The sequence below is a fragment of the Schistocerca americana genome, chromosome 2 (assembly GCF_021461395.2).
Source record: "Schistocerca americana isolate TAMUIC-IGC-003095 chromosome 2, iqSchAmer2.1, whole genome shotgun sequence".
NCBI lineage: Eukaryota > Metazoa > Arthropoda > Insecta > Orthoptera > Acrididae > Schistocerca > Schistocerca americana.
This window is the reverse complement of record NC_060120.1, coordinates 2,818,422-2,842,098: the sequence shown is the minus strand read 5'-3', so window position 1 is coordinate 2,842,098 and position 23,677 is coordinate 2,818,422. Positions and strand designations below refer to the sequence as shown.

The 23,677-nt window shown below is 37.2% G+C and overlaps 1 protein-coding gene across 2 annotated transcripts in view; it reads right to left on the bottom strand.

Annotated features, from left to right (window-relative positions):
• Positions 1 to 23,677, bottom strand: part of LOC124594969 (probable multidrug resistance-associated protein lethal(2)03659) — a 294,614-nt gene that overhangs the window by 102,726 nt on the left and 168,211 nt on the right. For both annotated transcript variants that reach the window (XM_047133490.1, XM_047133489.1), the window contains exons 6-9: positions 23,296 to 23,452; positions 11,972 to 12,110; positions 11,759 to 11,869; positions 9,489 to 9,710 (exon numbers count right to left, since the gene is read on the bottom strand). In XM_047133490.1, coding sequence (XP_046989446.1) covers positions 9,489 to 9,710; positions 11,759 to 11,869; positions 11,972 to 12,110; positions 23,296 to 23,452 — 629 coding nt within the window. The remainder of the gene's footprint in view (positions 1 to 9,488; positions 9,711 to 11,758; positions 11,870 to 11,971; positions 12,111 to 23,295; positions 23,453 to 23,677) is intronic.

The window sequence follows — 23,677 nt, the reverse complement described above, 5'->3', positions numbered from 1 at the left end:
AGTATTTGGTTAGCCTTCCCCACAACATTTTCTATGTCTTCCTTCCAATTTAACTTGTTCGTAATTGTAATACCTAGGTATTTAGTTGGATTCATAGCTTTTAGATTAGAATGATTTATCGTGTAACCAAAGCACTCATGTGGATGATCTCACACTTTTTATTATTAAGGGTCAACTGCCAATTTTCGCACCATTGAGATATCTTTTCTAAATCGTTTTGCAATTTTTTTTAATCTTCTGATGATTTATTTAATCGATAAACGACAGCGTCATCTGCAAACAACCCAAAACGGCCGCTCAGATTGTCTCCCAAATCGTTTATATAGATAAGGAACAGCAAAGGGCCTATAACAATATCTTGGGGAACGCCTGCAATAACTTCTGTTTTACTCGATGACTTTCCATCAATTACTACGAACTGTAGCCTCTCTGACAGGAAATCACAAATCCATTCATATAACTGAGATGATATTCCACAAGCGTGCAATTTCAGTATGAGCCACTTGTGTGGTACAGTGTCAAAAGCCTTCTGGAAATCTAGAAATATGGAATCGATCTGAAATCCCTTGTCAATAGCACTCAACACTTCATGTGAATAAAGAGCTAGTTGTGTTTCACAGGAACGATGTTTTCTAAACCCATGTTGACTGTGTGTCGATAGACAGTTTTCTTTGAGGTAATTCATAATGCTTGAACACAATATATGTTCCAAAATCCTGCTGCATATCGACATTAATGATTTGGGCCTGTAATTTAGTGGATTACTCCTACTACATTTCTTGAATATTGGTGTGACCTGAGCAACTTTCCAGTCTCTGGGTATGGGTCTTTCGTCAAATGAACGGTTCTATATGATTATTAAGTATGGGGCTAATGCATCAGCATACTCTGAAAGGAACCTAATTGGTGTACAGTCTGGACCAGAAGACTTGCTTCTATTAAGTGATTATGTTGCTTCACTACACCGAGGATATATACTTCTACGTAACTCATGTTGGCAGTTCTTCTCGATTCGAATACTGGAATATTTACTTCGTCTTCTTTTGTGAAGGCATTTTGGAAGGCTGACTTTAGTAACTCTGCTTTGGCAGCACTGTCTTTGATACTATCTCCATTGCTATCGCGCAGAGAAGGCATTGATTGTCTCTTGCCACTAACATACTTCACATAGGACCAGAATCTCTTTGGATTTTCTGCCAGGTTTGGAGACAAAGTTTCGTTGTGAAAACTGTTATAAGCATCTCACATGGAAGTCCACGCTAAATCTCAAGCTTCTGTAAAAGATTGCCAATCTTTAGAATTTTGTGTCTGTTTAAATTTGGCATGTTTGTTTCGTTGTTTTTGCAACAGTGTTTTAACCTGTTTTGTGTATCAAGGAGGATCAGCTCCGTCGTTTGTTAATTTATTTGGTATAAATCTCTCAATTGTTGCCGATACTATTTCCTTGAATTTAAGCCACATCTGGTCTACACCCATCTGTCAGCCATTCCCCACCTGACACTTACGTGCCAACTGCATTCAGCTCTTGCTCACACATCATGCTCAGCGACGACTCTGTCAGACAACCCTTACAACCCCCTTACCTCGGCCCCTTCTAAGTACTCCGGAGGGGCGAGACGACATTCGACATCATGATAAAAGATCACCCACAAACTGTTTCTCTACACAGGCTCAAGCCTGCCTTCATAGTCTGACCCCTCTCTGCCGTCCCAGTCAGACTCCGCGAGCAGGTGTTCTTCTGACAAACCCGCTAATGAGTCCATTCAACCTACGGTTGGGTTTTCTCCGCCCAACGATTCACCACTGCAGTTCGCGGGTTCCTCAGGCATGTCATCATCATCCCCAATCATAGGTTTTGAAGACATTACAGGTACTAGAGACGCGGACGCCCCGTCCGCCATTTTGCGCTGCAATGTACTACCTGACCGCGTCGACGACATGTTGATTATGGTGTTAGATAATCATGTGCTTTTACTGCTCACCAACAGCACAGACCTGACCTCACCGAGGACCTCAACGTCAAGATAGTGCACAGCTTGTCTTTCCCACAAGAGTGCGACCTGTCATGTGTTCGAGCTTTCATTTCTTCGGACGGCTCAGTCTGCATTCGGGGAAGGCATAGTCACACACCACCTCCTCTCCTGTACCGCTACTTCCGAGTTGGCCTACGCATCATTCCCACCCGCAGGTTTTCGGATTACGAGTTGGACTGGCGGCCACCTTCCGCACCTTCACATGCCGACCCGATGGAGATGGAGCTTCCGGTCATGTGCCTGCTGCCTCATACCACTCACACTGATGCTGACACCCACACAACCCCCTCTCGGGTCTCATAGGCCATACTCCATACTGTGGGAGGAGGGGGGGAGGGGGGAGGCTGTGTGGCGTCAATAGGTTACATCGACCACACAAATTACAATCTTTGGAATATTAACTGCTCTGACAAGCTGCCATGTTTAATTCAGTTTGCCTTCGTACTTCATGCAGTTTTCAAATGGATCAGTATTTATGGTAAAATATATGTGTATATAGAAAACTTGGGAACTGTTTATTACATATATTATGATTCATATCCACAGTCCCATAAAAGGAAGAGGTGCATGAGTTACAAAGTCAGTCTGCATCATTGTCTTTCGGAAGTTGCTTTTGTGAGAGTCTTTCACAAGCTGTCAAATGGCCAATGTATATTCCACCAATGTACAAGACAATCAGCCCAAGTATACGGCAAGAAAAATGATATTCTCTGTGTTTTATTTAATAATTAGTACAACAGTGACACCAAATTCTAGGACTTTCTCAAGCAAAACCCCCTGAGGATATTAAAGTTGAGTATCCCATCATATGGGACAGCTAAATTATTATGTGAACTTTCATTAACTGTGATTAAAATTTTCTAGTTTTCACTCATCGTTGTACTTGTGAATGGTGGAGGCCCAAATTATTAAGTTGCTCCAGTGATATGATTGAGAATTCAGTATTACCACTGACCGACTACAGATAGAATGAGAGAAACTGTAAATTTTTTCTCACTCAGTATCAGTGGTAATCAAAATGCTTCCCTCCTCACACACATTTAAGGATTGCATTTTACAGTGTACTGACCAACATTGTCAATAGTTTCATCAACAAAAATCCATGTGCAAGACTCCCCAATAGCTGTGCATTCTGTGCAATGGGTCACTGTAAGATGAATCCACATAATTTTTAGGTAATGTTGACTCTGCAGGAACAAACTCATTGACAGTGCTTCTCAAGAAAACAATTTAAAATGGGATTTTTTTGTTTTTGAAAAGGGTTGTTTACAGCCTCAAGAGTATGGCATAAGTCACTGCAAAACTGGTTCTTTTTTGTGGATTCATCAGCTGCCTTAATTAAAAGCGTTTGCTTCAGTCTTTCTTTCTGTCAACATTTTCTTTAAGTACCACTGCTTGCTGGCAGACTTTTCTATCACTGGGAACCTAATACAAGAAAGAAACAAGGTGCTACAATGAAGGGCACATAAAAAGTATTTGGTTTTGTTAAGGGACACTGCACTTAATCTTGGAAAAATAAAATTAAGAAAACATACAATACAGTCTAGCAACTTTAGTTTTAGAACCATCCTCAATCCTGAACAGATGTTCATTACAACTCAAAACTTACAAAAAAATCAAAACTAGGTGCATCATTTTAAAAATATTTATGCCTTGTCCTACCAGTGTGACATTTTCACATTGCTTACTTTTCCTTTATATCAAAGGTGGACTCAGCAACTTTAAAATTATAATAAAAGTGAACAGCTGAGTCTAGTTCAGCTTTAAACAATATTTAGAAAATAATCTGCTCTCACATATGCTGAGTTGTTGAAAGATGTGAGAAGAAATTTGCAATTCCAAAATGGCTTGAGAAACCAGCCCCAGATCTATGATATTTCTGGACCTGGGGCAACAAGAACTTGATCAAGCATTCGACACAGGACATCAAAAGTTTGAAAAAAATAAAAAATATGTTCATGTTGTAGCGCAAATCTTTCTGAAGAGGTTGATACATAAAACATATACACTCAAGGAAACATAAGATGTTATTTGGTCTTAAGTGTGCTAAACTACAGTGCCATGTCTTTTCAAACAGCATTCTTCTATTGCATGTCAAACAAGTATATTTTGTAATTGAAGCCAACAAACCTATATTCAGGACAATGATTTAAAAAAAAAAAAAAAAAAAAAAGGAAAAAGCTCCTCACAGAGAATACTGGGTTGGATTCTTTGTGACCAGGAGAACAAGAACTCTTCAGAAAATTTGCACTTTTCATTGCCTGTTAGCTAATAACTTTCTCTTTTGTGTGATGCAAAATTAAATAAGACAAGCATCCAGTACACATTTCTTCAATCCTTAGGTCAGCACTTTTATTCTCCTTAATCTTGTTACAGCTTTACACAATGTGCTTTCCTTTCTGCAGAAGAATCATTTATCTCATCGAAGTTCCTCCAAATTTTTAGCTACATCAAAAATCAAAATGTTGTTGTCCAATATTAAGAAAGCTGTTAATACGAGTAGTACCCAAGACTAGGGTGTTTTCTCGATTTGATTACATCTATTTTGTCACTGCCTGATAGATAAAATGAAATAGGCCTTTCTAATATTCTAACAATTGTAACACATGCGAGCTTTTTTGGCACAAATGATCATTGTCATCTACCTCATTTACATAAATAACACAACAGAATATAATTCATGAAGTATCAATATCAAATGCCTATGAGACCTACTACAAGCAAAAAGTTTCATATTAGGAAATAGTTCCACATTTCAGTCATATGCTCCAGTTTCTCAAGCACAAGATCAAAAAGCAGCAGTAGAACGAAATTTTTATATAAATTTGGAATCATAACATTATTTTGTATAATTTACATGATGTCCCTGTTTCTTTTCCTTCCTCATTCTGGCAAACAATCTTGTCATCACTAATTCCTGCCATTGTCAAAACTTTTTGTCTAGTTAACTTCATTAACCCTGCCACAATCACTGATTTAGTTATCCCACATTTATTCTCCAGTTAGGTGTCATTACATGTTTGTACAACACATTTTCCGTGCTATTCCAAGAACAGAACTTAAGCAGCTGCTAACTGGGATCTGTACAACCGGCCCTTAGCAGTGCAGTGCTCTGGCAAAAATTTTCTGTAAAAATTTCGTTTTCTTGGCTTCACTAAGAAGATAATATGTAAACTTTCTTATCTGTTTTTTTTTCTGTTAGTTGTTTATTTCCACTATGGTAGTCTCAGTCTATGGATTTCGTTAATAATTACAACAATGCTTATCACCCACACACCCAATCAACCACATAAACAAACAGAGCTTGGTGTTCACCAGTTAGGATTTATTCAGCTCAGCTGGTATAGCCCCATCCCATTTTGTCTGCAGAAAAGTTTTTTATTTCTTGATGCGATGGGGATTCCCTAGTCACAGACATCACATACACTATGCTCGCATTCAAAAATCAACTTATGATTTGTTCAGAAATCAACTTAGAATGTATTCAAAAATGTTCAAGAACAAACAGGTATGCATTTCAAAATCATACGAATAATCAACAGATGATGTGCACTGGATGCTAGGTGCTTTGTGAAACAAAGTCTTTTTCTTCAAGGATATGAATTTGGCGCACCCTGAAATTGCCACCCAGAACAGATACCCCGGCTTGCCCCCCACCCCCTCCCATACATCCAGTTCTGTGTGAACTAGAAGGCATAAAAACATAACAACTAATCTCTCTGTTGCATGCTTTTCAGCATATAATCTACAATCTGTCATACAGTGCAGTAAGGTTGGCAGCCTCTGTCTTATACGACTAAGCTTTGAACTAGTTGTTTTCAGCATTTTCTTCTGTTTAAATATTCACACACTGAAACTAGAATAGATTTTGAACAGTGAACATGTTACACATTATACGCTTGTCAGTACATTACTTACTAGTTTAGTTTGGCGGGTGGATAACAAAACTTTGACAAGGGCCTTGCTTCCCTACAATGAGAGCCCACATATCACCAAGAGGAGAGGTGAGGCTTTTTTTCACTACAATGGCTAGGAACCTGTAACTCTCCTCTTGTACGTTTTTTTTTTCATCTGAGGTCGGTTCAAGCCCTATGAAAAACTTTCTTTGTGGAAAATGGCAGTCGACCAGGACTCTATAAGCTACAGATTTTTTTTCAGATATCACCTTGAATCCTGCAATCCTCAAATCTTCCAAACAATTATAATCTTTTGAAAATACAAGAATTTTATCTTACACTAAAGAAATAGGTACACTTTAGGATTTTGCAAAAACAGACAAAATAGGCTGTTTTAGTTGCTATGAAATTAAGGGCTTCCAGTTTACTTGGTCATGAAATGCATGTATACAAGTTTTTTTGCGACTACAAAATAAGGAAATGAATAGGTTTTAATCTGAAGATCTGTGGTCTACTTAAAAGTGATTTATTACCTCGGAAAGAATGTGAAGAATATCTGTGAAATATAAGTACATGTACAAATAGGTAACGATATTCATGTCGGTTCTTCAGAAATTTTATATGTGCAGTGGAACCTCACATAGCGAGCATAATTTGTTCCAGTATGTTGCTTATTTACTGCAAAACAATCATTAAATGAAACAATTTATCTGACATAAATTAATATAAAATCTGATAACACGTTTCATGCGGAACAAGTTCTAAGAGTTTTATCTTATTCATGCCAGTTATTCAAAGAAAATTATACTTACGGTTTTATGTACTTTATTATTCAAAACACATAACAAATTCTTTTTAGTAGGAAGCTATCTATAGAAAATGCAACACAGCGTTATCGTCAAATAAATTTGTGGCACATGCAGCCACTACTTTATCATGGTGATGATTTTCAATGTACAATGCAACCTCTTCCCATGCTTTCATTATTTCTCTTATTGTGCCAGAAGACTGCTGATTTGCTGTTACTGCCTCCTCCTCCTCCTCTGAGGAACTCCTCTCCACAACTTACTGCTGTGAAACTCACTGCAACTCCATTAGCTCTTCAGTGGTCATTTCTTGCCTGCAATCTTCCACAAGCTACCCACTTCTAGTCCCATTCTTTTGACCAAAGACACAACCTTGTTGACTACAGGCTCCACAGGTACTGACTCAAATGCCTCAGAGTCACACTCAACAGTGCACTCCTGACAAAGCTTCTCCCAAGCTTTTTCGATCATTTGATGCAGATAGCGATGTTGTAGCGATATTTCCAAAAGTCTCTGAGAGTGATAATGGTAGCTTCAGTCAACTCAAAGCAATACTTGAAGAGTGCTTTGGTGTAGAGCTTCTTAAAGTTAGAAATAATCTGCTGGTCCATAGGCTGGAGCAATGGAGTGATGTTGGGAGGCAGAAACTGGATGCTGATGCACTGAAATTCTTCAAGGAGGTGGTCGTTTAGGCCTGTAGAATGGGCAGGAGCATTGTCCATAACAAGCAAGACACGAAATGGCAAATTCACCTCAAGCAGATATTTTTTCATTGTAGGACCAAACACTTCATTGATCCACCAACCACAAAAAAGATCACAGGTCACCAAGCCTTTTCTTTTTTTTTGGACCTCCACATCACATTTAACCTGCTCTTCTGGACTTTACACTTCTTGAAGGCTCGTGGAGTTTCTGAATGCTACGTATGTATTCAACCAGGGACCTAGAAACAGCAGAGATGCTTCGTCCCACCATAGCCCTCAGTGGTTCACAACCCCACAACAGGCCACAGCAGTCCACCTACCCCATTACTGACCCACCTTGAACCCAGGGTTATTGTGCGGTTTGGCCCCCTCGTCAGTGTAACTCCAAATGTTTGCGTGGTAGAATAATTATAGTGTACGCATATGTGTAAATGGTCTTTGCGCAGCAATCACTGACATAGTGTAACTGAGGTGGAATAAGGGGAACCAGCTCACATTCACCTAGGTAGATGGAAAATTACCTTAAAAACCATCCACAGGCTGGCCAGCACACTGGACCTCGCCACTAATCCACCGGGCGGATTCGTGCCAAGGACCAGCATGCCTTCCCGCTTGGGTAGCAGTGCATTAGACCACTTGGCTAGCTGGGCGGGCTTTTTTGAATGGTAAGCAAGCAGCATTTAATTTTCAAATCACCACTTGCACTGGAACAGAACAGCAGAGCAAGATGGTCTTTCAGTGGCTTGTGACTGGGCAATGCATTCTCCTCTGCTGTTTTAAAGGTACGCTTCGGCATCTTTTTCAGAATAGACCCATCTTGTGAAAATTTAAAACCTGTTGCAGCAGATAACCCTCATAATCTATGTGCATCTTGAAGTTGCTGATGAAGTTCTCTGCTGCCTTTATGTCAGAGCTGGCTGCTTTGTTTTGCCTCACAATGTTGTTGACGCCAGTTCTTCTCTTAAACTTCTTGAACCAGCTACAGCTTCCCTTAAACACTTCTTTGGCCGCTGATGATCCTGGCACCTTCTTAACGAGGTCAGCAAAAATCATTCCTGCCTTCTCACAAGCAATGTTCTCGTTAACAGAGTCACTTTGCAATTACTTTTCATTTATCCATACAAGGAGCAACCTTTCGACATTGTCCAGAATACAAAACCATAGTTTAGATACTCTTGACATTCCCTTTGAAGCATCTATCTCCTTAATCTGGTCCTTGTTCTTGAGGATAGTGCAAATAGTTGATACAGACTGATTGTATATGCATTCTAAATCACCAATGATCACACCATGTTCGTGTTTTTCAATGATTTTATGTTTCATTTCTAAGGTCATTTTCTTTCCCTTATGGTCGTCTTCTTGCAGCTTTATCTTCGGGGACATTTCTATGAAGGTTGTTAAAATTTGCGCACAAAAAAAATAAAAAATAAATAAATAAATAAAAAAAAAATTACATTGTGTGAACACACGTTTAGAAAAATGTGTGATCACAAGCTGCATTAAGACTGTACCAGAAAGAGCACAAAATCCATACAGCAACACAGACTAAAGACATTGTTCATATGTTGCTGCCAAAAATGAAAGGTGTTTATACTGTTGAACATTTCACCTGTTGCATGCGAATGGTTGGTGATGTCACAGGAAATTATCAGCACTTTTTATGCAAAACATCACTCATCAAGTGAGTCTTTTTTTTTACGATTTTTTTCTTGTTTTGCAAATTGCGCATTATGGGAGGTGCTCATTAAGCGAAGTTCCACTGTATTCACAAAGGATATTCAGGTGTGTGTGTGTGTGTGTGTGTGTGTGTGTGTGTGTGTGTGTGTGTGTGTGTGTGTGTTTGTGTGTATTTGATCTATGCTAGGTTTGGTATTGGTGAAGTGTTATGATGTACGTATCACAGTGGTGTGTTAACAATATCTGGAGAATAACAACATAAAGCTATTCATATACCTGTATAATGGTTAGTGAGAGTATTTGAGAGAATATGGATTACTAAAATGAAATAAACTATGCTGCCTTTTGGGAACAATATTATGCAGTACATACCTTTCCCGCACCTACTGGACCTATAACAGCACACAAATTCCCAGGCAGGACTTCCATACTGATATTTGTTAACGTTTCTGTTATAGATGATGGAGACCATTTAGCAGAACACTTCTTCATTTGTACCCCTGTCTTCGTTTCTTTCAGTTTTTCTTTATCACTTTCTCTTAATGTGACTGGTGCTGGTAGTACTGGTACATGTTCCTCTTGCAACAAAAATTCCTGCAACATGAATATAGAATAGAATACAGTTATTGCTACTAGTTAAGATGAAAAACTTTCAAAATATTCCTGTAATAAAAACATTGCAAAAAAGGAATTAGTTACATGAGTGTAGACATTACTTGGTTTAAAGATTGGAAAAAGTGGGTACTGTTTCAAACTAATTACACTAGTCTTACACTAAGACAAACAACAATATTTCTTGAAATCTGAAAGGGCAGCTAAAAATTGCATTTTGAAAATAAGCTCACCTGGCAAAATATTAATCCCACCCCTAAAGTACCACAATTTTAACTTTGAAGTGCTACAGGCATACAGCTGGACAAAAGTTCCATGTGACCCACACCCCAACCTCTCCTCTCTTCACAAAAGTCATGACAGCAAAGTGGTGTGTATGTGCCAGTCGGTTGTACGCAATCAGCACTGCAAGATGGGTCAACGATGAGGTATGACAGAATAACAGAAAACAGCTATCAATTTGGATGTGTCCATGAGCATATAGTGAAGGAATTTGATTTGTTGCTGTATCAGTGTAAACTGTCCACTGTGTTTAGAACCAACGATGTAGCACCTGCAGCTATTTAACACAGTATAACAACAGCAGTCATAAAAAGATACTACTTGGCAGGGACCAGAGATGGGGGTCACATCTTATCAATGACAACTGGTTTTAAACCCGTCAGGAATTGCTTCTACCAGTGAATTATTGCCATATTTAACCACCTTCTGAGCAGAAATGGACACTTGGAGTCAGGTACCTTGTCATTTATTTCATCTTTAGTGTAGATATATGACAGAAAATCAAGGACAGTGCAAAAGAAACAGAAAAAATACTTGAATAATTTTTAAATATGGTTGAGGGGGGAAACTGTTAAAGCAAAGTGGACTAAAGATTGATTAATACAGAGGTACTTCAAAGAATAAGGGAAGAAAGAGAAATGTAGGAAGTGCTAAGAATGAGAAAAACATACCAACTCTGAGGCATATATTGCAAAGAAACTCATAATGTACAAATGAGTAAGTAGAGTATTCAAATTAAGAAAAATGGTCCCTGACAGTCTCCATACACTTGGTGCAGATTCCTCATGTGTTCACAACAAAATTTTGTACATGCCTCTACGGCACACCCTTTCATTGCTCTATAGATGGCTATCATTTTCACCTACAGCTGTTTGTACTTCGCAGTTCAAGCTGTCAAAAGTGCTCCCAGATGTCAGGGATTTCCTTAAGTTGACATGACTGTAGAAGTGTCTTAGTAATAAAGAATAAAAGTATGAAAACATCATGCATGATGTGGCATTTCTTCATATGTCTCAGTGTTTATGACATCATATCTTTTGAACTATGTGTTGTACAATGATGTATTTATGTAGGTACATTCAGCAGTTTATGTGAATACTGTCAGCAAAATATGCTGCAAACATAGAGTAAGTAGCAACAAAGTAATAATTTTAAATGTCCTGCGGGATGTGGCAGTTTTTTCATGCATCTCACTGTTTATGGCATCATATCTCATGATATATGTGTCATACATGATATAATTTTGTAAGTACATTCAGAGGCATATGTGGACACTATTTCCAAATGTGTTGCAAATAGAATTAGTAAAAAGAAATAATAAATTTAAATGGCATGCACCATGTGACAGTTTTTCATGCATCCCAGTCTTTATGACATCATAACTCCTGAACTATGGGAGGTAGATTGTTCTTACCCAAACAGCAGTTGTTGCCTGACAGTAAGGGATGTGTGTACCAAGTTTGGTTGAAATTGGCCCAATGGTTTAGGAGGAGACTTGGAAAACACTTACACACGGATGTCCATGTAGGAGTGGTCATGTAACTGGTTACTGCAAGTTGTGTTTTTTTGTCACTATATTCATGTGCTAAGCTGCTGAACCCACACTTATCACTGACATCTTGAATATCAAAGTTCATTTTCTCTAATGCTATGTAGAATAGTAATATGGAGGTACTGTTTGATTTCTGTTTTTTCTATATACATCTGTCACTGTACTTGAATTTGACAATAATGAAGAATGTGATTACCTGAATTCTGAAGATTGAAACTTTGGCCTCTGCTGACATTTGCATTGCTAGTGGAAGACATAAGGCCAAACAAAGTTGCAGAAGGTTGAAAAATTGTGCTAAAGTGAAAACCTGAAAAAAAAAAAAAAAAAAAAAAAAATCTGAGTAAAGCAACTTCATTCTGAAAATGGGAGAGTAATATGTTCATTAAAATATATTGATAATTATACATACTATATCAGCTGTTATAACATTTCCCAGAAGAGCATAAGCAACAACAGTGATGTATAAAGACGTTCTTTCAGTAAAAACCATAAATGCCATACTGTAACCTCTCAGATAATTGGCTCCTCTAAGTACTTTGACTTCATTCCTGAAAAGATGAAGCTAGAATGAAGGAAAATCTGTAGCTTATGTAGAAATAACTTTCTTAAAGAAACACCTTATTAAGATAAAAGAGGCTATCTACACACTCAACTTTTAAACATAGATACAGAAGGAACACAAATATCCACTTTAATAATTCAATATCAGTAACAATGTAAAATTCATTCTAAACTTAAAAATGAAAAATAGTAGCTAACTGAATCTCCACCTGCAGATGAACTGCAGTTTGCAGTAATTTGATATTGGATCTGAAAATGACAATAACAAAGGTCGAAACCACTTATCCAAATAAACATAAACCCAGACTGGTCTGCCTTTTTCTATTATGTTATACTTGGTAATAGTGTCCTTAAATGCCTTGTCTTCAACTAAAATTTCTGAATTTGTATATGTACAAATGGGTCCTCCCCTTTTTTTCCTTTAGACCTACTGTTTAACATATATAGGTTACATTCTTCATTTGCACCTGTGTCTGCGTATTCTTTGCAGTGTTATAATTATAACTGTAGTTGTTATTAATAGTGCATTCTTTTTGCACCTCTCAGATTTTTCCATGTAGTTTTGGAGAAGAGTGTTCACAATGAGCACAGTTGAAATTTACTTCAGAACTCCAGAAATTTCTTTTCCCTTATGCTCCTTCTCAACAGACAATATTAGTGCTGTCTCTATTTCACTTCACATTTTCTCTGTTTCATCATCAACAGCCTCTGATTTATGCATGTAGATTTGTTTGAAAATGGCTGATAGTGGCTTTCACTCTAGTTCTAATTGTACGATCAACTGTTCATTCACTATGTTGTTTGTAATAATTTTATTTGAGGTATATTTTGTTGTCTGTATAATCACAGATAAGTCCCTGAAGCCACACAATGGTCTGTGTCCTCGGTAACTCAGTCAGATAGAGCGTCTGCCATGTAAGCTGGAGGTCCCGGGTTCGAGTCCCGGTTGGGGCACACATTTTTCAACTGTCCCAGTTGATATTTATCAATGCCTGTAAGCAGCTAAAGGTCTGGATTTCATTATAATTTCATAGCAGGATTATGTCTGACAGTGTCAACAAATTTAAAAATGACTGAAACAAAAATGGCAAAGAAGAGTCAAAATGAGAGCAGGAAATGAAAATGATCACCTGTAACATATTGCTCACACAGTTATTTATCCTATCTAGCATCAGCACAGCACTAACATCTTCACAGCTATCATTACTGCTGTTTAGACTTTTTCTTGGACTGGCAAGACATTTACATTTTTATCTGCAAGTCCATTGTTCAACTCAGTCCACAATTATTTTTAGTTTTGCTATGCTAGATGAAATGTATTCACCTGGTATCCAAATAAACAAAAAAAGTCTGTATAAATTTTTAACAACTGATCCTTGGATGTGACGTAATTGCTGCTTTAAGGAATCTGAAGTACCACTAGCTGTTTCCTTGTATTCTACCATTTGATACACCTCATCACTAATATTTTGCATAACTGTTTTCCTTACAATAAAAATCATACTTTTTCTTGCAGTTCTTGTGATTTTTATTCATAATTCTGTAACACTTTCTTCCAGTGGATGGGTCTTGACTAATCTCTTGTCAGTGACATGCAAAACACCTTCATTGTTGCATAGCAAGTTTCATACTTTTCTTTTCCAGATTGGCCAGTCTACAGTTAGTAGTTTAAACACAGATCCTTTCTAGCCAGATCACCTGATGACACAGTTTGCCATCACAGAAATCAGGAAGATGATTCCAAGTTTTCCTCAATACTCATCAATGTCTGTGAATATGCTTTTATTAAATGTGGTATGATACAACCACCACCTGCCAATGGCAAATTTGATACAGAAAAAAAATCTTGTTCCAATGATTAGTTAGGCCACTGGAACAGCAGATACAGCAAGTAGTACACACAGAAAAATCGGGCATTTGGAGTTTTGGAGACACTTACGTGAAGCGATGGACCCAAAAAACATACCAAAAAGCACACTTTTGACACTTCAGATAAACAGGTTACCATGAAATATTCAATCAGCAATGACTTAACATGAAAATGACATACGGGAAATCAAATTACAAAAGTGTACAGAACTTTTCAAATTGCGCAACAACAGCAATGCTAACCTGCCACAGCAACCAGTTGCCAAAGGGAACCGAGCACTGAAGTTAGCACATAATAGTGATTTCACATTTAAACACCTAGGTGCAACAACTAGCAGGAGTATGCCAGCTGTATACACCAGATGTGCTCCTAGCAGCCAGGACTACTAGCCACAAGAAATAACAGACATCACTGGAGAGTTTCTGTGAAGTTTCGAAGGTGGGAGATGAGGTCCTCATAGAATTAAAGCTGTGAGGATGGGTCGTGTGTCTTGCTTTGGTAACTCAGTCAGCAGAGCATGTCCTCTTGAAAGGCAAAGGACCCAAGTTCAAGTCTCAGTCTGGCGCAAAGTTTTAATTTGCCAGGAGGTTTCATATCAGCGCACACTCCACTGCAGAATGAAAATTTCATTCTGGAATCATTGTGTTGGTTTCACACGCACTACAGGAATCACACACACCAATGTTCCATGCCACCAGGTGTAATGCACAATAGTTGCTACAGGTTATGGCACAACAAAAATGGGTCACCAGTAAAGCCAGGTTGGCCGAACAAGTTTAGCACAATCTAGCACAGCTGCAACTGTATTTCTGAACAAGATGTCACTGACACTGGCTCAGAGATGAACGCCTTCCCCAGAGTGGCACCTCTGCTGATGTACTGCACACAAATGCTGTGATGTTAGACATAGGCAAGATGAAACCTGAATCTCGAGATTCTAATTTAGAAGACCTTTCATAATCAAAAAATACATAACATGGTTTTAAATCAATTTAAATGTCATGAAAAAGAAATAGTAGGTTTTTTCAACTTCAGGACCAAGTCAAAGTCTGGTGGACTCATGTAGAGTAGAGTAGAGTTTTATTGGTCCTGGTAAACATATAGTACACAAATAATACATTCTGGTGTAGGACAAGTCAATGTATTACAAAATATTAAATTTGCATTAATATCATTATTTCCACATTAAATGATCACTGAGTTACGATACACAGAGCAAATATTGTACAAAAATAAAGAGTAGATATTTTAAAGCAGAAAGTTCATGTACTGTACTGGCAGATTAATATTTGTATTACAGTAACATTTACATGGTAAACCATTAAAGTTCTAGTAACATTTATATGATACATCACTAAGGCAAAGACACAAATCATTAGTGAACTTTCTGAAGGAACTCGTGGAGGTTATAGAAGCAGTGATAAGTCAAATATGCCTTAGCAGTTGACTTGAAATTTGCCAGGTCATTTATTGATTTAATTTCTTGGGAAAGTTTACTATAAATAACTTTCGCATAATACAGGGCTCCTTTTTTATGCAAGGTGGTGTTGGTGGGCTGTAGATGAAAGTCTCCTTTTTGCCTGGTGTTATAGGAGTGGATATTTTCATTTTTCTGGAAGAGAGTGGGATTTTCCATTGAATATTTTTTCACAGTTATCTCATACACATATGTACATGGAAGTGGGAGGATTTCTAGCTTTATAAAGAGTGGTCTACAGGTTTTGTTCCATTTTACACCTTCCATTATTCCTAAATTCTTTTTTGTAGCCAAAAGGGCTTTTGGCTAAGAGAAGAGTTACCCCAGAAAATAATTCCATATTTCAGTTGTGTGTATATATAGGCATAATACACAGTTTTCAGAGAATCTTTGTTGCAGCATCCCTCTAATACTCTCATTAAGTAGCATGTAGTGCTTAACTTCTGACAAACTTTTTCAGTCCCCATTTAAGATTATCTTGGAGCCATACTCCTAAGAACTTAATGTTGTCTACATTCTGAAGGTCTTTGTCATATATCTGAATCTGAACAGTTTGCTCAACTTTTTTCACATTATAGAAATTTAGTGCAACTGTCTTACTAACATTTATTACCAATTTGCTGTGACTCAACCAGTTTTCAATATTGTTCAGTGTCTCTGTTGTAGACTTCTGAAGTATTTCCATTTCTTTCCCACTCACTATCACACTTGTATCATCAGCAAGCTGGATGACATTCCCGCAGAATTTGTTTAGGCCATTCACATATAACAGAAATAGAAGAGGTCCCAGAACTGAACCTTGTGGCATTTCGTGCTTAATGGTTTCATAGTCTGAATAGTGTTGAGTGAGTTTGATGAAATTTTGATGTTGCACTTCAACCACTTGTTTTAGATTTATTTATTTTTTATTTATTTATTTATTCATCCGTGGAACAATAAATATTGTATGGATGTCGTCAGATTACAACACATGAGCACACATTTACATTTACAATTAAACAGGTTTCTCATATTTTGTGTAGTTTTTATAACTAGTCATACACATATTTATAATTACATAATATTTTGGTGATAATGTCATATGTTGCTAATAATCTACATCTATGTTAAATATTCTTTTACAGTATAAAAACTTTTACTTACTAAAAAGGTTTCAAGCTTTTGTCTGAAAGTGAGGGGCTCATTTATTTCTTTAATTTCTTGTGGTAACTTGTTGTACAGTTTTGTCCCATTGTAAAATATACTTTTTTGTGTCTTTGCCTTGTTCTTTCTATCTAGATGGATGTGGTGACAAGCTCTTGTTTCATGGTCATGAATTAGGCTGTTTGTGTTGTACATGTTAAGATTTTTCTTAATGAACATTATGTTCTGAAAGATATACTCACTAGAAACAGTTAGAATTCCTAGCTTTCTAAATAATTCTAGACAGCGGGCCCTGTTGTTGCTATTTGTTATTATCCTTATGGCTCTTTTTTGTACTTTGAACACAGTTTGTATGTTACTGGCACTTGTTCCCCAAAACATGATCCCATAGCTGAGGACTGAGTGTAGATATCCGTAATATGTTATTTTAAGACAGGTATTATTGCATACCGGTGCAAGGATTCTAAGAGCATAGCATGCTGTGGATAATTTCTTTGCCAAAATGTTGACATGGTTTGTCCATTTCAGTTGGCTGTCTACATTCATCCCTAAGAATTTGGTACTTGTTACACATTCTAATTCATTATTATTAACTTTTATTCTAGTGGCATTGTGTTTTTTGTTCAATTGGAAGTTAATATAGTTAGTTTTCTTTACATTTAGGGTTACTTTATTTTTTAATGACCAGTTGTGGACATCATTGAGAGCCTCGTTTGCTCTTTCTGACAGTTGTGTTGGATTTTCACCTGTTATTACTATGTTGCTATCATCAGCACAAACTATTTTTTCGCCATGTCTGATACTTTGTGGGAAGTCGTTAATGTATATAAGAAACAATATTAGGCCTAATACACTTCCCTGTGGGACGCCTATATTCACATTTCCTGGGTCAGACAGGTGTTTTATAAGGGAATTGTTTGAAACTTGTGATATCTCAACTCGTTGAACTCTGTTTTCCAAGTATGATTTGAACCACTTCTTTGTCACACCTCTTATTCCTATTTGCCCTTATTTATGAAGTGAGATTTTGTGGTCAACTGTATCAAAGGCCTTGGACAAGTCTAAAAAGATACCACTTACATATTCACCTTTGTCCAGTGCTTCTAAAATTGCTTTAGTGAACTGTGCTATAGCATATTGTGTGCCTTTTCCGGGCCTAAAACCAAATTGGTCATTGGAAAGAAGATTATATTTATTCAGGTAATTTAGCAGTCTCTTTTTGACTAGTATTTCTATTATTTTAGAAATGATAGACAGTATAGAAATCGGCCTGTAGTTCTCTACATTTTCCACATCTCCGTTTTTAAGGATAGGTATAACTTTTGCTTGTTTTAGGTACTCCGGAAAGTATCCAGACTCGAAAGATTCATTAATTATGTCTGTTAATGGGCCCTTTATGGAGTCTATACAATCTTTAATTACGCAGACTGGAATTTCATCAAGTCCTACTGAAGTTTTATTTTTTAGTTGGTGTACTACTAGTGCCACTTCCCTTTCTGTAGTTGGCAAGAGCACCACTGAGTTTGTTGGCTGGTTCTGAGTAGGTAAATCATACGTATCTGGAAATTTCTGCTGTAATTTTTTTGCAATACTACTGAAATATGAGTTTACAAAATCAGCTAATTTTTTAGGGTTACCTACCGGTACATCTTTGTTTTTAATATGTGAATTGAGGTCCTTTTTAGCAGAGTTAGATGTTTCCTGTTTGACGATGTTCCAGGCTGCTTTGCTCTTGTTTTCAGCTTCAAGTAATATTTTGTTGTTTGAAAGTTTTTTTGCGGCTAGCAACACCTTTCTGTAAATTTTCCTGTACTTTTTGTAGGATTGCAGAACTTCTGGGTTAGACTGATTATTTTTTATGGAGTTGAGATATCTAAGAGTTTCTGAGGATTTTTTGATACCTGTAGTCACCCACTGATTTCTCTTTGTAGTTTTAATTTGATAAAGAGTTTTGGGAAACATCTCTTCAAATCTGAGTTTAAAAATTGACATGAACTTGATAAATTTCTGATTTGCGTTGGTTTCTGCATAGACTTCCCTCCAATCTTCATATTCTAGCTGGGATTTAAACTGAACGCTTAGGTATCACTTTATCCAGTTGTTAGATGTTCCTCTAATCCCCATGTTGTCAAGCTTAGGCAATAGTTTTGTGTGATCTATGATATCAAAAGCCTTAGAGATATCTAGACATATTCCAATAACATTTTTGACATTATCTAGTCTCTGAAGTACTTCACTTAATAGTTAAAAAATTGCTGTAGGAGTTGATCAGCCTTTCCTGAAACCATGTGCTGTGGATAGTGTTTGGTGCTCTTCCAGAAAGTCTACTACTCGTCTTTGAAAAATTTTTTCTATGATATTTGAGAATACAGATAGTAGAGAATGGGCCTGTAGTTAGCCACTTCATCCTTTTTACCTTTTTTGAATAGTGATTTGAGCTTAACTGTTTCTAGGCATGATGGGAAAATTCCACTTTGAAAAGAACTATTATAATGGTGAGCTAATGGTTCACTACTGAGATCTCCACATTTTTTAACAAGGCTGTCTGGGATTCCACCTACTGCAGTGGAATGATTCACTTGTAAAGTTCTGATAACTGACAGGACTTCTTTATGGGTTGTTGGAAAGAGAAACAGTGAAGTAGGATTAATGTTGGTATTTACAGACGATACTGGGGCAGTTTATATTGCAAGGTTTGATTTCAGCGATTAATTGCTCACTTATATTGCTAAAATAAGTGTTGAACACATTTGCTATTTCTTTAGGATCATTAATTTCTTTGCCATTACAATTCAATTTAATATTGGAATTTTGAGGAGAAACATTGTCAGTTTGCTGTTTCACTATACTCCATACAGCTTTCATTTTGTTATTGGCATTATTTATATAGCAGTCATTTGCCATTACTTTAGCTTCATTTATCACTTTTTTAAGTATCATTTTATAATTCTTGAAATATGCAAGGAATTCATTGGATCCTATGAAAGACTTGGAGTTTTCATATAATCTACGTTTTTCAGTGCATCACTTTTTTATACCTGTTGTCAACGAGTACTTTGTTCTGTTAAGCCTACTACACTTGATTTTATGATTTTTAGCTGGAAAATGAAACGAAATGCTGTGTGACGAGGGCCTCCCGTCGGGTAGACCATTCGCCTGGTGCAAGTCTTTCGATTTGACGCCACTTCAGCGACTTGCGTGTTGATGAGAATGAAATGATGATGATTAGGACAACACAACGCCCAGTCCCTGAGCAGAGAAAATCTCCGACCCAGCTGGGAATCGAACCCGGGCCCTTTGGATTGACAGTCTGTCGCACTGACCACTCAGATAGCGGGGGCGGACTTTTAGCTGGAAATGACATGTTAAAATAATGTGTCAATGTATCCATAAATGTGTTGAATTTCTCATCTGTATTCTCCTATCTGTACATTTCAGTCCATGTTTCCTTCTTAAGTAAATTCCTAAAGTATTCAATGTTTTGATGGCTGAAGGTTCTTTCTACTTTTATTGTTTGTTTGCTTAATTAAGTTTGGCATTGAAGATATTTCAAGAAGCTGTGCATAGTGGTTACTGAAGCCTGTGTTGAAGTTTCTACCTACATATGAGGCTATCCTTGTTTATGAGTATCATATCAATAATGGTGCTGGGTACACTTGTAACTCTGGTAGGGGAATTTATAATTTGGAGCAGGTTGTATGTTTCACAAATAATCATAAGATCACCTCTATCTTTTGAAACTTTGTTAAAGTCAATGTTAAAGTCTCCACATATTATAACTGTTTTGTTTAGGTCCCTGATACTGTCAAGACTACCTTCAAGTTGGTAAAGAATATTTTTATGTTTGAGTTTGGACTTCTGTACATGCAAATGATGATCATTTTTATTGAGGTTAGTTCTACAGCAGAGATTTCAAAATCACCTTCTTTTCCTAATTTTTTGTGAGATTTTAGGCAGCAATAGCTGATACTGTCTTTCACAAATATACACGTTCCTCCACATGTAGGTATTTTTCTACAGAAACAAGATGTCATAACATAAGCCTTTATACTTGTGATTGCTAACATCTCATCAGTTAGCCAATGTTCACTAAAACACATTACAGATACTTCTTTTAATTGATCTGACAGTAATATCTCTAGCTCATTATTTTGTTTCGCAATGACTGCACATTTTGATGGACTATTATAAACTTGGGGTTTCTGCTTGGCATATCTGATTCATCACTTACCTTTATTTGTCTCTGCCTTCCTTTTGTTTTAATCTGAAGAACACTTCTGGGATGGGCTATGGAAGTGCTGTCTTCATCTATGGCCAGTAAAAATCCTCACTTCTTGATGGTCGTAGTTTTGCTCTAGCATGTTGCATCCCCTCGCTGTTGTTGTAAGGATGTACAGGAAGCTGATGGATTGTTCTATTCCTTAGAAGTCTTTCTTTAATTATTTCACTAACACGATCACAAATAAACCTTTCCCCTTCATAGTTCAAATGCTTTCCATGCTTGGTGTACAGATTTTGATGCAGCTTGCTTAAATCCAGTATATCACACTTAGCATATTGAGAACACAGTTTCCTTATTTTAATGTTTGTTTTCCGAATTTCTTTGTTTACACATGAACTATACATTAGATTGTGCCTATGAGGCAGTGTGACAACTACTGTGTTTCTGCATTTGTTAACTTGTAAAAAATTCTGCAGGGTTTTCACGCAAACCTCTGCTGCATTTTTTGCCACATCATTTGAATCCATTATACAGATGATAAAGTCATTTTCCTGCATAAATTTCATCTGAGAGTTGGTGTCTACAACATTTTTACATCCTGCTCCTGGTTTCACTACACTAGTCACTTATATGTTGCAATTTTTCTCATGGAGCATGCTGGATAGATATCTGCCATGACTGTCTGTTAGTAATGTCCAGGCTGTAGGCCGGATGTGGCAACACTTCCCATCTGTAACCATATGGTGTTTGGGCTATAACATTGCCAATATGACTGGCCCAGCCTTATGCAACTGAGATTGGGCTTTGCACATTTTTTTGCAGATTGTGCATGAAGTTAGGATAATAGCTGTGACACCTGTTCCACATGGGATGCTGTCTTTCATGATGACTCCTTAGTGATCATAAGCAAAAATCATCATCTGCTTTGGATTTGATTGAGTGCACTGATTTTTTTTATTTTTTTATGTAGATAATCTGAAGTTCTCCACTCACTGGACTGTGATTTCAACTCCAGTTCAAAGTCTCTAATCCATATTTCATCAATAGCAACTGTTTAACACAAAAATTCTTGACCTTCATGGTTGAATCATTGTTCGAGCAAAGTTGCAATGTCCAGGCATTTCTGCTTCTCTTAGCAGTCAGACAGTGTGGGACCCATCTTGTAGAAATTTTACTCTTCTTCAGACCATTTGTCATAATATGGAATACTGATGTTGGGGGAATTCCTGTGTCTTCAGAGTGTTCCTCACAAGTCACACTGTGATCTTCTTCATGAGCATCTGCCACAAGCTTCACACTTCATGCATCTGTTGATATTTTTGGCCTTCCAGGTCTTGAATTATCACCTATGGTCTTACAACCACCAAGAATACAATTAACCCAAAGTGAAACTGTGCTGTGGTCCACTGTAAACTCGCCACAAACTTCACTTAATGCACTGTGGATTTCTTTTTTACTGCATAAAGTTTCAATCTGGATATATGACCTCTGGTCTTCAACAGTCACAGTATCCAAGACCCCTGCAGGGTCCATTTCTACCTCTCGCCAATTTTACATTAGGGTACTTAGCGAAAAAACAAAAACTTGTGCTTCTTCCTCAAGCTCTCAACTACATCTGATGTAATTGTCCCCACCAGTCTTTCAAAAGGTGCATTGGCTAGCTCCATACAGGTTGTGAGCTACTAAGGCTGCTATTGATGAATTAGTACAGGCAGGAATAATATGCCCCCTGGACAGCCCTTGGGCATCCCCCATACATTTAGTGCCAGAAAGAAAGATTGGTCATACCACTTATGTGCAAATTATCAGCCTCTTAATTCCTGAACAGCCAGTAAAATAACAGCTAGCCAGAAGGGCATGTCAAAGAAATTGTCCAGTCCTGCTCTGCTTTCTAGCATGCCACAGCATGTGTAGTGATGCCCACGCAGGAAGTGAAGAGGAACAAGAGGTTCCAACACCATTGCCAGGCCTTCCTACCACTGCTGGGGAGGGGGATGTGAGGGTTGTCTCATGCACTCCAAGTGACAACTTATCATATACAAATACAGTGTGTAGTTAACATTGAGTTTAGTGATATCTCTGGAGTGATACCTGAAAGTTCAATTCATTCTTATCTGCATGATAGTGAGAATGCATAGCACATATGCTCCACAATTCTGTTAATAAATACTATTAATGATTTGCCTGCAACCAACACAACGGTCATTTCTGCTACCCAACTACCCAGAGTCCACAACCTGTTAAATTTAATAGCTTGCAGATTAACATGTAATTTATAGATTAACTGTTTTGCAGTGTACAACATTTGAACATAATACATGAAAATTCTTGTTACATGTAGATGCTTTTCTAAGCAGTAAGTGCTACTAGGCTTGCTCAGTACTTAATGAAATACAAGGATATTTACAACTGTGACAATTACAAACAGTTCTTAAGATGCGTAGTTGCATAAAGACATACCTTCGAGCAATTTCAACCATTTTTTCAAATGGCTTTTCCCATGCATACATTTTAATTACTTGGACTCCTGTGATGATTTCATTCATTAGCCGAACTCTGTCATCAGTTCTTACAGCAATTTTTGAACGATACATTGTAGTCATCCGTGTTATGTAAGCTAAAATAAAAAAAAAAAATAAAAAATAAAAAAATAAAAATAAAAATAAATAATGGCTAAGAAAGTTTCACTGTAATGAGTACATAACACATCTGTATCTGTTATTTTTTTACTTTCATGGAAGTATTAACAATGGTAAAAAATATGAATAGGTTGTAGTTTGCAATATCAGTGCAAGATTGCCCTATACACAAGGGCATGCTGGAAAGTAATGCTTCTGAATTT